Below are 15,132 nucleotides of genomic sequence, written 5' to 3'. Positions count from 1 at the left end.
ATTGCAATTTCTTTGAAACAACTAATCCAATTTTGAAAAGCAAAAATATGCTAACTTAGCCTATTATAGATTACGATACTTGCAGTGGAAGTAAGTATAGTTTCATTTGAAAAAGAAATGTTGATATCTCTACTACAGCTAAGAAAAGAGGCTACATGTCATTTAGTGAGGGGATTTTGGTGAAAACAGAAATATGATATCTTTTAAAACTTTTCAGGAAATATGCGAAATGTGGAACTTAACTGGATCACCATGTACACACATCAAAAAAAAAGTTTTGCATAACCTCGGCCCCGAGAGTTCCAGAACCTGTACAGGCAATTGCAATAGAGATCAACATAAACATCATTTCCGCCCTTTTTATTGCTCATGAAAACCACACATTGAATGTTGTACCACCATACAGTGAGACCTTCAGATGTGGTGGTCCAGATTGCCGTACAGCCTGACACTCAGTAGCACATTCTCTTGCACTCATGCACGGCTGTATTCGTCATGGTATACCATCCACAAGTTCATCACGGCACTGTCGGTCCACATTGCCCCACTCCTCAACAGCAAATCAGCACAGATAACTCAGTGGTTGGTGGGTCACATTGTCCATCAACAGCCCTTTTCAATCTATCCCAGGCATGTTTGATAGGGTTCATGTCTGGAGAACATGCTGACCACTCTAGTCGAGCGATGTTATCCTGAAGGAAGTCACTGACAAGATGTGCACGATGGGGACGCAAATTGTCGATCACAAAGACAAAAGCCTTGCCAATATGCTGCCAATACGGTTGCACTATCGGTCGGAGGACGGCACTCGGGCATCAAACAGCCATTACAGTGCCTTCTGTGACCACCAGCGGCATACGTTGGCCCCACATAATGCCACCCCAAAACATCAAGGAACCTCCACCTTGCTGCACTTGCTGGAAAGTGTGTCAGAGGGGTTCAGCCTGACCGCATTGCCTCCAAACATGTCTCTGACATTTATCTGGTTGAAGGCATATGTGTCACTCATCGGTGAAGAGAACGTGATGCCAATCCTTAGCAGTCCATTTGGCATGTTGATGGGCCCATCTGTACCGTGCTGCACAGTGTTGTGGTTGCAAAGATGGACCTCGCCATGGATGTCGGGAGTTAAGTTGTGCATCGTGCAGCCTATTGCGCACAGTTTGAGTCATAACACAACGTCTTGTGGTTGCTGTCTCTCCTCCGAACCATAATCTGTGGGTAGCGGTCATCCACTACAGTAGTAGCCCTTAGGCGGCCTGAGAGAGGCATCATCAACGATTTGTATGTCTCTGTATCTCCTTGATGTCCGAACAACATCGCTTTGGTTCCCTTCGAGACGGCTGGACACTTCCCTTGTTGAGAGCCCTTCCTGGCACAATGCAACAATGCAAATGCGAAGTTAACCTAATATGTTCTACCAGTGAACTCCCTGATTCTATAAGGAACACAACTCCCATTTAGAAAACAGTTTCAAACATAAAGTTTAGAAAAGGTTCAAAATATGGTTAAAGTCCGTTGGAAGTTGCTAAGTGCTGTTATAACCAAACGTTGGATGAATATAATCTGGGTATCTGGGTAATGTGCACTCCCTTTTAAGCAGAAGCACGTTTTTCACGCCAGTTTGCCTACAAGAGCACGAGTTTGTGGGTACATCCAGTGGGATAAGTGGACACCATCTGCAACCTCTCTTGTTAATACAGTTAGTAGCAAAAAAGAATAAATTAAAACACCACGTGTGATGCTGAAGTTTTATTGCATGAATTGTGAAAATTTAAGCTAGTGATAAACTTTTTACTTCCATCATTTCTGAGGAGGTGGGGAGAGGAGTTGACAGTGAGGAAAAGGTACATAAAGGTTTGAAATTATGTGTAAAGATTGTGGGAAGTCGCCTGGTGCTCTCGTCTCGTGTAATGGACATACAAGGTCCAGGTATTTGCACAACACTGGATATATTGCATCAAGACAAACACAGTTTCTAAATGTAATACTTGCCTTATTGTGTTAATTGTTAATATAATATTACAGCTGTCATTATAACAATTTTGTGTGCCGCACTGGACTGGTGCAAGTTTTGCTATCTGACACCACTTGGGCAACTAGCGTGACCTTAACCTACCCCAATTATCTGGCTTGGCAATGGGAACCTACAGTTTAATGTGGTATCAGAAACACCTGTCGTTTTTGGCAACTCTTGACATCATTGCGAGGTGAAGGTTAGATTAAAACTCAGAGTGGTAAACCCGAGGTCCAACCAGGACTTGACCCTGTGACCATACAGTTTCTAGTCTAGTGCTTTACCGTTAGATCACCCCGCCTGTTGACACTGTACCTCTTAATAAGTAGGTCACAACAGCATTTTAAAATAAGACCAAAATTTAAAAATGCTCATATCCCTTCAATTCAATTTGAAGGTGGAAAGTACTTTACTTTATTGTACAACAATGTAACAATAATGTTAAGCTTGCAAAAAGATTTAGATAAGATATCTGCATGGTGCAAAAAGTGGCAATTGACCCTGAATAAGGAAAAAGAGTGAAATTATTCACACGAGTACTAGAAGAAATCAGCTAAATTTCGATTACGCGATAAATCACACAAATCTGAGGGCTGCAAATTCAACTAAATACTTAGGGATTACAATTACAAATAACCTAAATTGGAACGATCACATAGATAATATTGTGGGTAGAGCAAACCAAAGACTGCGATTCATTGGCAGAACACAGAGGGTGCAACAGGTCTACTAAAGAGACCCTTACACCACACTTGTCCGCCCTATTGTGGAGTACTGCTGTGCGGTGTGGGATCCGCATCAGGCGGGACTAACAGATGGCATCGAAAAAGTACAGAAAAGGGCAGTTCGTTTTGTATTATCGTGAAGTAGGGGAGATTGTGTCGCAGACACAATAGGTGAATTGGACTGGCAATTATTAAAACAAAGGCGTTTTTCGTTGCGACAGGATCTTCTCACGACATTTCAATCACCAGTTTTCTCCTGCAATTGCCAAAATGGTTGGCACCCACCTACATAGGGAGAAATGATCATCACAATAAAATAAGAGAAATCAGGGCTCGCACAGAAAAATATAAGTGCTCGTTTTTCCCACGTGCCGTTCGAGAGTAGAACAGTAGAGAGAAAGCATGAAGGTGGTTCATTGAACCCTCTGCCAGGCACTTTATTGTGAATAGTAGAGTAATCATGTAGATGTAGATGTAGATGTACATCAAAAAATGATATGTAACAATTAGACACCGTGTCTTCGGCACAAATTGGTAGGTTCGATCCGCAGGGCAATGATGGCCTTTGGTGCGACATCTCTGAACTGCTGTTTGTTGTAGACAAAACTTTGTAAAATCAGCACGATTAGAGCAGTGCTGTGTGCGTGTACGAGTTTTATGTTTACTTATGTATGCCACTGTGATAATATGGTTATTTGAAGGGTTGACATTTGTGGAACGTGATAGACATACACTCGACGCAAATCACACAGTATGTACATGTATGTAATACAGACTGCCCCAGTGATTTATGAACATTACATTATATGATATGTGCAGTATTTATTATACATTGCTTTCAGAGCAAACATTTGAAAATAGAATGTCACCAAAATTAGCTGATAGCGTAAAAATAAATGGCTATCGTCATATGGACAACAATGGAATCGTACTTTAATACATTTATGGTCCTGGCACCCAACAGAAAAAAATATAAAACTGTCACGATACTCACTGTTGTTCTACGTTGTCACCATCTGACAGGTGGAGTGATATTGACACACCACCCCAACGACAAGAAAGCTATCTGTCCTACTAATCATGTTCGTAATTCTTTCTTTACATAATTTACAAAACAGTTATTACATTTTTGCATGGGTATGTATACAGGATATAATTACTAATTACAGGAAACACAAAATGTGTTACTGCTAAGCAAAAAAATTGACAGTGTAAACAATAGCTGTTCACAATGTACCACACTGGTGTGGAGGAAGTCAAAACAATTTGATGTAGGACACTTCTGGTCTATCAAGTTGGGAAACTACCTGAAATTGGCCAACAAAGCCACTTAAGCTGCAGTGTATGCGGGTCACTTGAGTTTTGCAGTGTTCTCTCACTCTCCTCTAGTGAACTATTAGTTCTAGAGAAAAAATGAATTTGGCTTTTTCTGTAGCAAAATTTAATGTGGTTTAATTTTGGACTGGGATACACTTTCACTAGAGGCCATGGATTTTGAGTTATTCGAGAAAAAATATACGACAGTAACCTTCAAATGCAATCCTACCACACACTCACCTCTCACCAAACAGTGCTTTTAATATGTCATTCACGTCATGTCCTGCTATCAATGTACAAAAATTTGCGATTACACGAACTGTTCCAGATATTTGATCTTTTTTTGTCTCCATCGACTGGGCTATTGCGCCAACCACTTAATCAGGCACAAAAGTAACAATGAAACTGTTTTGTTCATGTGGCCTTATTACTACGAAGTTACTGTGCTTGTAAGGGCTACGGTTAGTTCGATTGTAAATATAATTAGTTTTTCCATAATATTTACAAAAGACTTTTTTCTTTCATTACCGCATGGGAAAGTTTAAATTGATACTGTTAATGAAACAGCTGACTAAGTCGGTGGCATAACAAAGTGACAGGATATTGAAAGTCTCTGAAGTTGCGCACACACTGTAGGTCTCAAGTTTTTTTGCAGGCCAATTTGAAGCCATTTCCCGACTTGATAGATGGCAAGTTTCCAACAGTAATTTGTTCACCTTGACGTCCCCTACAACACTGTGGTATGTTGTCAACAATTACGCTGTCTGTGTGAATGATACATCCACAAAGTGTGATCAAAAACTAGCTCAAACGAATCCTTTTAGCAGCAAATGCTGACACTACAACCATTCAATGTAATTTGTCTCATAATCTGATCTGTTGCGATAGGCAGCATCAAGCTGAAACACGTTCTCACCTGGCAATCGGCGTCCAGGGACACTAGAGTGAGGTTGCATTCGTCACATTTGCCCAGAATTGTGGATTCTGAACAACATATTAACATTAAGTTCTGTTTCGAGTTGCAAAAAAATGCCGAAGAAACTGAAAATGTTTAAACTGGGTTTAGGTGATAATGCTGTAAGTCTGAAGATTGTTTACCAGTGGTACGAGTGATCTGAAAGAGGAAATGAGTTGGTAGAAGACAAGCAACATTTGGGATGTCCATTAATATAAGAAAGCGTGAAAAGTGGCAAAAATTGCTAGTTCAAACAGGTAAATAATTACCAGACAGCTTACTGAACAATTCAGCATCTGGAACAGGTCTGTGCAAAGCATTTTAACTGGTAATCTGCAAATGAGGTGAGCGAGTGCAGAATTTGTTCCCAGACTTTTGAGTGACAAACAGAAGGAAAATTGTGTGTCAGTTTGTACAGAGCTGAAGGATTGTGATCAGTCAAAATCAAATGATGATGTCTCTTTTTTTAATTTTGAGGGTGTAGTGTGGTCGGAGTTAATTCCGTGGGGAACAACAGTACATGCCGAATTTTACATGGGCATAATGTGAGATGACGTATGAAAAAAAAAGAGCACAAAAATGGACATACAGCTTCCTCCTTTGTTACAACAATGTGCCATGCCACAAAGCACTTCCGATTCACAAATTTTTGACCAGAAAACGCATTCCTGTCTCTCCACATCTGCCTTACCAGATTTAACAGCGTGCGACTTCTGGCTTTTCCCAGGAATTAAAACTGCCTTAAACAAAAATGTTTTGATATCATTCCTGACAGAGTGGGCTACGAAAGACCAGCTGAATGCCCTTCCAGTCTCAGATTCAATATTGGGACGAGAGCATTGCTCACTAAGGACAGTACTTTAAGGGACATTAAATCAAATTCCATGTATGGTTATTATTTTATTTCTAATACAATTATTCACTGTGTTTTTTCTGATCACACCTTGCATATACATGGTGTTCCTCTTAAGCGCTGTCAGGTATATTTTCTCCAGTGTTTCGCCAGATATTTAAATTTTTTTTTTTTTTTTTTTTTCCCCCACTGTGTAGCTGGATCAGCCCAAACAAATACTGCTCATCACGGCCTTCACGCAACACACAGTGCCGAGGCACAGCTGGAGTTCATTTCCAGTTAAGAAAAAAAACTTTTTACAGCAGGATTTTACAGCGCCATTCGATTAAGCATTCCGACATTAATCTAGTGCAATATTCATTTTATTGACACATATCGACAGGGATAATAAACTGGGAAGAATAACGGGTACTCCAGCAGCAACAGAGCAGTGCTGTTGCACAGAGGTAGCAGCGAGCAGCACGGGCCAGGGTGGTGCCGTTGCTGCCGGAGTACCAGTTATTCCTCCCGGTTTACTGTCCCTGTCGATGTGTGTAGATAAAACAAATACCGCAATAGACTAATGTGGGAATGCTTTATCAAATGGATGTGTAAAATTCTTGTTTTAAAAGTAATTTTTATCACGATGGAAAACAGGCAGACACTCTGCATCAACAGTGTGAGTTGCACGAAAGACTCAAAAAGCGGTATTTATTTGGGAGTACTGCAGCTATGGACTGCTATAACAAAATCGCACATATCTGCAGAAACACAAGAGGAAATGCACGTGACGACTCTTAGGAGGGACACCCGGTACACTTAAAGAAATAATTATTTACTCGATTGGCAACTCCACGGCGTGTTGTGTGCACCGCAACCATATAGTGGATAGAATTGGAAGGAAAATTAGAATTGGCCGTATTTTGTTGTTTTATTGCCAGCAAAATCGATTTTCGATCACTTACTGACCATCCTCAGTGCTGTAATATACGATTAAAATTGGTAGGCACCGGTATCAAGCTATAACCACAAGCTTAGAGCGATCACATAAACTGCTCTAAGCTCGTGGTTATAGCTCGATACCGGTGCCTACCAATTTTAATCGTATATTACAGCACTGAGGATGGTCACTAAGAGACCAAAAATCGATTTTGCTGACAATAAAACAACAAAATACAGCCAGTGCCAATTTTACTTCCAATTATTTACTTATAGCAGTGTAATCCTCGACATGTACTTACCTAGCGTCTGAGAGTGGAAACAACAACTAACTTGACAGCAGCATTTCTGTTTACAAACAACTTACCTCTCAGCAGTAAGAACAACAAACAGGACGCACTACTGCCACGGGTCTACTTGGCGCACAGTGCAGGCGCGGTACTCACAGAAGAGCAGGAGCTCGATGTTGTACTTGAGTCCGCGTGTCAGGAAGACAATCTCCCCCAGGAAGGGCACGCGCCACCGCAGCGGCAGCACCGACTTGTTCACCATCGCCACCATGTAGTTCTTGAACCTGCGGGCCGAGCCGACAAGTCACTCGTAGGGCACGGGTGTGCAGAAAATGACTGCCACATCGCGACTTGCGTAGGAGAGTTTTGTGGAAAAATTTAATATCGTCAGATTAAACCTGTTTGGCTTCCGGGCAGACAGTGTACAGTATATTGCTGAAAACAGACACTGCGGCAAGTGCAGCTTCAGCTAAATTATAAGAAATACACTTGGTCCAGTAACATTAATGTGACCGTGTTTGATGTCAATGAGCAATAATGACTCACAGGAGGCAGGTAGCAGCTAACAGCTCCAACAGTGAAAGGAATATGTCAGGTGAGGGGTGGTGTTTTGCAGTAGAACCCCGACGTGTGGCCACACGGGCCCAGATCCTCGTCTCCTCTCCAATACTAGCCCGCGACACTCCTAAAGGCAACCGATTTCCCCATTTTAAACAATGTCCCCATTCATCAAACATTAAGAGTCCTTTTACATGTTCGAGTTTGATTCTATAAAGAATCTCGGTGTGGAGGTACTGGTCATCTCTAAAATGACGTAGTTATAAGAAGAAAAATATTGTCACTCATCAAATTGAAATTTAAATGGAAAAACAAATTTACATTAAATGTGTTCTTCCTCAGGGTCATTTACAACAGGGCATATGCCTATATAAACTTTTTTTGCTTCAAATGTGCATTCATGTCATATCCCTAAATACAAACCATTCCTCCTAGGAACCTTGTTTCTGAGGATATGATAACAGGTGTTGAGCTCACTGAGGTCCTCTCTCTCTCTCTCTCTCTCTCTCTCTCTCTCTCTCTCTCTCTCTCTCTCTCACACACACACACACACACACACACACACACACACACACACACACACGCCAATCAGATGCTGCCTCATAGCCTTTTTCATTGCTGTGGAAAATGACCCTTCTCTGTTTGTTCTTAAAGAGTCTGACACATACCAGTTTTGTGCTACTACTCTGAAGTATCATTTTGTGATTGACACTATCAAATGCCACATTAAATCTAATCTTTGCAACTTTTTGTTTGACCTGTCCACTGCCACAGGGAGAAGAGAGACTGCAGCATTTTCAGTTGTTAAAGCACTTCTAAACCCCAACTTTACATTTGATACCAAATTGCAGTTATCGAAATGATTAATTACCCTTATATAAACAGCCTTTCCAATACCTCTGCAAACACTGATTGCATAAAAATAGTCTAAAACATCCCTTCCACATTTTTTACGAAGCAATTTTGCCATTCACTGCTTTCCTTATTCGGGAGACTGGCTGTTCCTAAAAGGAGAATTCCAAATAGGGCTAATAAGTGGGCTAACACACACACTACAGTGCTCCAGTCCGTATCCTGCTACATACCTTGTTATACCCATCAGAGTCCTTAGTCTTCGGTGATTTAATTATTGACTCAACCACATTCTTGTGAGTGTCACAGGGGTGTAATTCATATATCGAGTCTTGGAAAGCTACTTTCAAAGAGAGTTATACCATTTCCAGTACAGTCTAAGCGTTTATTTAATTCAGCTGCTACATTCAGAAAATGATTGTTAAATACTGTTAAACCTGACTTACCAGTAACAAAAATATTTTTAATATGTATTGACCTTATGCTGTTACCAGACACTTCACAACTGACCATAGGGTTTTACTTGTACCTTGAGAATTAGCTATTCTATTTGCATACCACAAGCTTTTTGCCTTCCTAATAGCATTCTAAGAAATTTATAGTACTGCTTGTAATAACTTACTGCAGCTCAATTGTGATAATTTTTAATGTCCTGACATAACACCCACATTTTTCTACACAATATGATCCTATCAGTCATCGACCCGTGTAAGCTGTTAGTGACAGTACCCTGTTTTAAAAGTTCCAGTGGAAAGCAAGCTAAGAGAATCAGAAATGCGTTACCAAAAGTTTTATATATATTACTTATATTATTGGCACAATAAACACCCTGCCACTACTGTTCTTTGATGTCAAACTTGTACTTGGGTGACACTGAGAGAAAATTATCTCCTCTCGCAATTATAATATTAATCCATTGTTCTGCACAATATAAATATGAACCGTTGTTTACGATGTAGAAGACTTAGTTTTAGTGTAAAATTTGTGCACCGTGGCCGAAAGGCATTTACCCTTTTACTAAAGCAGTGCCTATGCTTATGCAACTGTTCCCCTTCACTTTAGTCGAGACAATACAAATTACGGAAATCTCCCAACATTCTTTTCCTCGCACTACAGCTGATGACACTAATATTAAAGTTACCACATACAACTAATTTTTGGTACATTGTATAAAGTAAACCGAGAACGCTCTCAGCTCTAACAGAAATGTTCTTGAATCAGAGATACCCGCACCACATACAATGAGCCGTTCGGCGCAGTGGTAGGCACTTTACTGGGACAGGGTGGGACGGACCGACCTCCTGCCGGCTGTGACTGACCTGAGAATGCGGTGGTAGATGTCAAGCTCGCTGAGGTCCTGCTTGTGGATGCACATCTGCTGCTCGCGCTGCACCTCACGCACGCGCCGCTGCACCTCGTGCCACGTCAAGTTGTCCAGCTCCGACTGCAATGTCAATTGGTAACACTTCTCTTATTTGATATTTTGCCATTAAACTCTGAAAAGACACTCTGTATACAGTTCAAACTTTTAGCTCATTTCCTCTCAGTAGTAGTAGTAGTAGTAGTAGTAGTAGTAGTAGTAGTTGTTTTTATTGCTGCTGCGATCTTCATTTCAAAGACTGGTCCGATGCAGCTCTCCACGCCAGTCTATCCTGATGTGACATCCTGGAACAGCACCTCTGGACAAATTCTGCTACGTGCCAGGGTAGTATCCCTGGTAGCTACTAAAAGTTCATCCCAGTTCTACCTCGGCAGCTCCCAGAAACCAAACTGCTGGGGTTGGTGACCGGACGACTGACAGCTACGGAGAAATGCCGAGAGAGTTGTGGCAAAAGGGGAAGTTGCTGCGGCACGGGGAACACAAACTGAGTGCTCGAGTCTGCGAGCGAAGAGTAGGGATGTAAAGTGTAACTCGGCTTCTGCTATACTGTAGTCCATTCATAGTAAGAATAAACCTGATATAAACGTTGCATTATGTATTCTAATTAATGATGATGTAAAAAAGGAAGAAACTTCCACATGGGAAAAATATATTAAAAACAAAGATTCCAAGACTTACCAAGCGGGAAAGTGCCGGCAGACAGGCACATGAACAAAACACACAAACACACACACAGAATTACGAGCTTTCGCAACTGGCAGTTGCTTCGTCAGGAAAGAGGGAAGGAGAGGGAAAAATGAAAGGATGTGGGTTTTAAGGGAGAGGGTAAGGAGTCATTCCAATCCCGGGAGCGGAAAGACTTCCCTTAGGGGAAAAAAAGGACAGGTGTACACTCGCACACACACATGTGTGTGGGTGTGTGTGAGTGTGTGTGTGCGCGAGTGTACACCTGTCCTTTTTTTCCCCTAAGGGAAGTCTTTCCGCTCCCGGGATTGGAATGACTCCTTACCCTCTCCCTTAAAACCCACATCCTTTCATTTTTCCCTCTCCTTCCCTCTTTCCTGATGACGCAACTGCGAAAGCTCGTAATTCTGTGTGTGTGTTTGTGTGTTTTGTTCATGTGCCTGTCTGCCGGCGCTTTCCCGCTTGGTAAGTCTTGGAATCTTTGTTTTTAATGCATTATGTATTCTTCCGCATTTGCTGGAACCTCATTAGATTTCCATTTCACGTGGGACTGCAGCCGAGCTGTCTCGAGTACTGTCAAGTACAATGACAAGGGTACATTTTGTGCTGTGCATTACCCACACATCGACTTAGCAATAATATGGGACAACAGTTTTATTGGTGCATTTATCTTGGACAGCACAGGCCGGTCAGCTGATAAAGCTAGCTCGCTGTGTCGTGGCCGGCTGCAGTTCACACGTAAAAAAAGATAAGCAGAGGAGCAATACAGCTTTGAATGTCGTTTGATTTTTAAGCAGTATGAAATAATACACTGCAAATCTCCCACAATATGCTCCTTAGATGAATAGATGAATACCGCAACACGTTATTTTTAATTAACATACTATTACAATTAAAAACAAGAATGATGAAAAGTACTGACTTACACTGACTTACCACAGGGTAATTTTTCTGCATAAATTGTGTGTAACGTAAGAGAGTATTGAAGGATTTCACTGTATAGTTAAATACTGAAGCCACTGAAGGTATTACTTGCAGTCAGTCGTCTGGTAATCTCAGCTCCTTCCTTATCCGAATCCGAGAAATACATTTCAGTTCTGAAGTGTTCCCTACTACATTGATAATGAGACTATCAGCAACAGAATCCACAAAGCCAACCAGGCGTGGCATTATCTCTTCTTCTTTTACGACTATCCATTCTGTATCCCACCAGTGTCCGGCAGTGACGTGTGAAGAAGCTGCGTGCATTAGTTGCAGTAGGTCTGGCAGCTAAACAGTCTTGTTACTTTTCGGCCCAAATCCAGCAGCTTGGCTCCGTATCAGTTCTGTTGGGTTCATATTCTAATGATACAGTAGCAGATGTAAAAATGCAGCATTTGCACGATGTGCGTGAAGCTGTGAAAATGATTATTCTTCGTGTTTCTACGATACTCATCTACATCTGTGGTATAAAATAATGGACATAGCCCAAATGAAGAATACTTGGCTTTTCGTTTTTGCTTAAATCCTTATGTTTTCTTAATTTAAACAACTTTTATGAACAGTATTTCATAAAACATTGATAATTAAGAATTTGTATTTGAAATAGAAACACGAATTTCGCGTCCAGTATGCAATTAGAAACAAAAAGACTTGCATTATTCATAAAAAAATGATAAGGAGTTTTATAATCACGAGATGTAGGTATTTCAAATGGAACGAGAAAACAAAATGATACTAGGGAGATTTGAACTACCACACGAATAACCACAATTCATTCACATTGTATTAGACTACCGACTGTGCTACAAGTCCAATGAGGGTTTTTTTATCAACTGCAGTATATACAGGAAAACTTCAAAGCCGACAATCTCCACAAATTTGAGAAAAACATTAAGAACAGCCTATTTCTCGGCACTTTTTAACCATGTTCCACGTGCGTGTTTCACTAGGGAACAGGAAGCAGCCTCAGCAGTATACACACTGTGCATTAACAGTGCAACAATCAGAGAACAGCACTGCAGAGGCTGTGACTGTACATAATTTTTGATCTACGTAGCTAAAGCGTGATTAAGAAAAATGTCGATGGCTGTTAATACATTTGATAATCTCAAAGTTTCATTTAACGTAACTCAGTAATAAGATATCTAATAGATAAGTAGGACCTACTTCTAAGAGCGTAACAGCGGTAGTGTGCGTGTGTGCTACGGCTTCTGACCAATCGTCCCATTTGTGTTCGTTTACATCAGGTTCGTCCTTATGATGAACAGATTATAATGGCACAGCAGTGTGTCATAAGAAAGGCTAGGTACAATGTGACAATAAGTACTATGGCAGTGAAACGGCAGAAAAGAGTTTCCAAAAGGTGAAGTTGCAGAAGTCTGAAGCCACTAGGAGCTGACAACAAGAGAAAACTGACACACTATGTCACAGCCATCCCCAGCATCACAGAGCAAATGGGAAGTGCCAACATAAATACCCATCCCTCCGTAACAAGTTTGGGGTGCACTAGGCCTCGTCGTGCCACCTGAGGGGCTACTCAACCGAATACTAGCGGATCCGGGAGAGCGGTGTGCTGACTACACGCCCCTCCTATCCGCATCCTCGGCCGAGGTCGACACGGCGGTCGGACGGTCCCGACAGGCCACTCGTGGCCCAAAGACGGAGTGCCTTCTCGACAGATATCCGAGTGCGAATTGGCGGCTGCCCAGTGCGTAGTCTCGGCCCTCGTGTCAGTCGCAGGTATCCGGCAAGAGGGGAGGCTACAGAGTTCGACCCTCGGCACACCCAGCTATCTCTGCCCGTCTACGGAACCACGAGTCCGGCCGAAAAGGTACTGCCACTGGCAGCTGCACTGTCAACTTCCGAAGTGACGATGACAGGGCACGGAAGCCGCCGTCAGCCTTTAGGCTTACCGGAGGCCCGACTCGTGTGACCCGGACACTGACTGTCGTCCACTTTGCAGAGGGAAAGCAACGGGGCCGCCGGTTCCCGTTTCCCGAAGGGCCGCCGACAGCCGACCCCCACCAGCCGGCGAGTACTTTGGGTGGAGTCGGGGCGCGACTCCGGAACGCAGAACTCCGACATCGACGAGCACACTGCGGAGGTCTATACGTACAGCTGTGGCCGCCAGAGTCCGTGGGGCGACAGCCGCCCCGCGTGTAACGGTCGCCGCCGTGTCACTGAGCCGTCGGTACTGCCGGACGAGTGCACACTGGCCTCCCGCTTCTGACGAGTTGCCACTCCGCCGGCCCACAGTGTTCCGAAAGACACTCTCGTATTACTGGACAATCAATGTGTTATCGTTAATGACGTTTTCTCACTATTCTCTAGCACTCTAGATCCTCACTGCAGTATCCCGTCCGGTTCCCTCCAGCCAACTGGGATCGGACTCCTACAATTTGGCTGTACCGCGACATATTCGGCCTTTCAGTGCTTGTCCCCACCACGACTCTACCACCGGTAATAAAACTAGAGACATGACATTAGGGATGACAGTTATTGCCGGAGCGACTGCTATTCAGTCATACCGGTTTTTTCCGTCTCCAGTTTCACCACACTGTTAAAGCCAGTCAAAACAACCAGTTACCGAATAACCAATTTTTGATGTTTTTGCCGTTATTATTTCCACGAATAAATGTAGACAACGGGCAATCCTAAGACTCCCTCACACTTTTGTATTATATGTACATTTCGAGATATTTAGAATCAATATATAATGCTATTTGGGCATTACGAACAGTCAGTACACAGTGGTGAAAACTGCTCGCCGCCACGCTGTTCAGAAAGTCGTAAACCTCTTCTTTCGCCTTTTTGTCAGAGCTGAATCGTCGGGACCACAATTAACACTGACAGCTACTGTGAGACTGTCAAAAAACTGAAACGGGCAATTCAGAACCAGAGAAGAGGACTGTCGAGCAACGGCGTACACATTCTCCACGACAACGCTCGCCCTCACGCTTGCTCTCCTGCAACAGTTTCAGTGGAACATAATCACCCACCCACCCTACAGTCCCAACTTGGCGCCCAGTGACTATCACCTGTTCTCTGAGTTAAAAGAACATTTGGCCGGAAAGCGATTCAGCTGTGACGACGAGGTGAAAGGAGAGGTTCGTAACTTTCTGAACAGCATGGCGGCGAGCTGGTACGACATGGGCATACAAAAACTGCTACAGTGTCTACAAAAATACATCTACAGAAATGGTGATTATGTCAAAAAGCAGCTAAATGTTCGAGCTGTAAATTGATGTAAACCATTGTAGAAATAAACTGGCCTATGTACTTATAAAAAAAAAAGAGACCTTTCTTTTGGGATTACCCTCTTAGAACTACCATGTTTCTTCACTAAAAGTGAAGTTTTCATCAATGCCATTGCAGACACTTTTGTATTCCATAAGGACAGAGTTTCCAAGCTGAACCACGAAAGCACTGAAGTCATTAGCAATCTCATATCTTTGCGAAGGTGGATGTTTGGCAGTTACTGTCGATAAAACCTAGTGTAATTCAAGAAATGAGGGTAGCTGTATCTAATTTGGTGCCAAGATTTGACAAGTTGTGTAACAAGTCGCAAGATCGAGTGTCACACCAAGATAAGTAGTACTTT

General features: G+C 42.4%; 1 protein-coding gene across 2 annotated transcripts in view; it reads right to left on the bottom strand.

Moving 5' to 3' along the window:
* The window catches only part of LOC126295506 (autophagy-related protein 9A-like), a 166,426-nt gene that overhangs the window by 110,332 nt on the left and 40,962 nt on the right, over positions 1-15,132 (bottom strand). For both annotated transcript variants that reach the window (XM_049988085.1, XM_049988086.1), the window contains exons 5-6: positions 9,805-9,929; positions 7,232-7,359 (exon numbers count right to left, since the gene is read on the bottom strand). In XM_049988085.1, the coding sequence (XP_049844042.1) occupies positions 7,232-7,359; positions 9,805-9,929 (253 nt within the window). The remainder of the gene's footprint in view (positions 1-7,231; positions 7,360-9,804; positions 9,930-15,132) is intronic.

The sequence above is a fragment of the Schistocerca gregaria genome, chromosome 11, assembly GCF_023897955.1.
Source record: "Schistocerca gregaria isolate iqSchGreg1 chromosome 11, iqSchGreg1.2, whole genome shotgun sequence".
In the NCBI taxonomy this organism is placed as follows: domain Eukaryota; kingdom Metazoa; phylum Arthropoda; class Insecta; order Orthoptera; family Acrididae; genus Schistocerca; species Schistocerca gregaria.
Note: the sequence above shows the minus strand (reverse complement) of the source record. Positions and strands in the feature narration are given on the sequence as shown.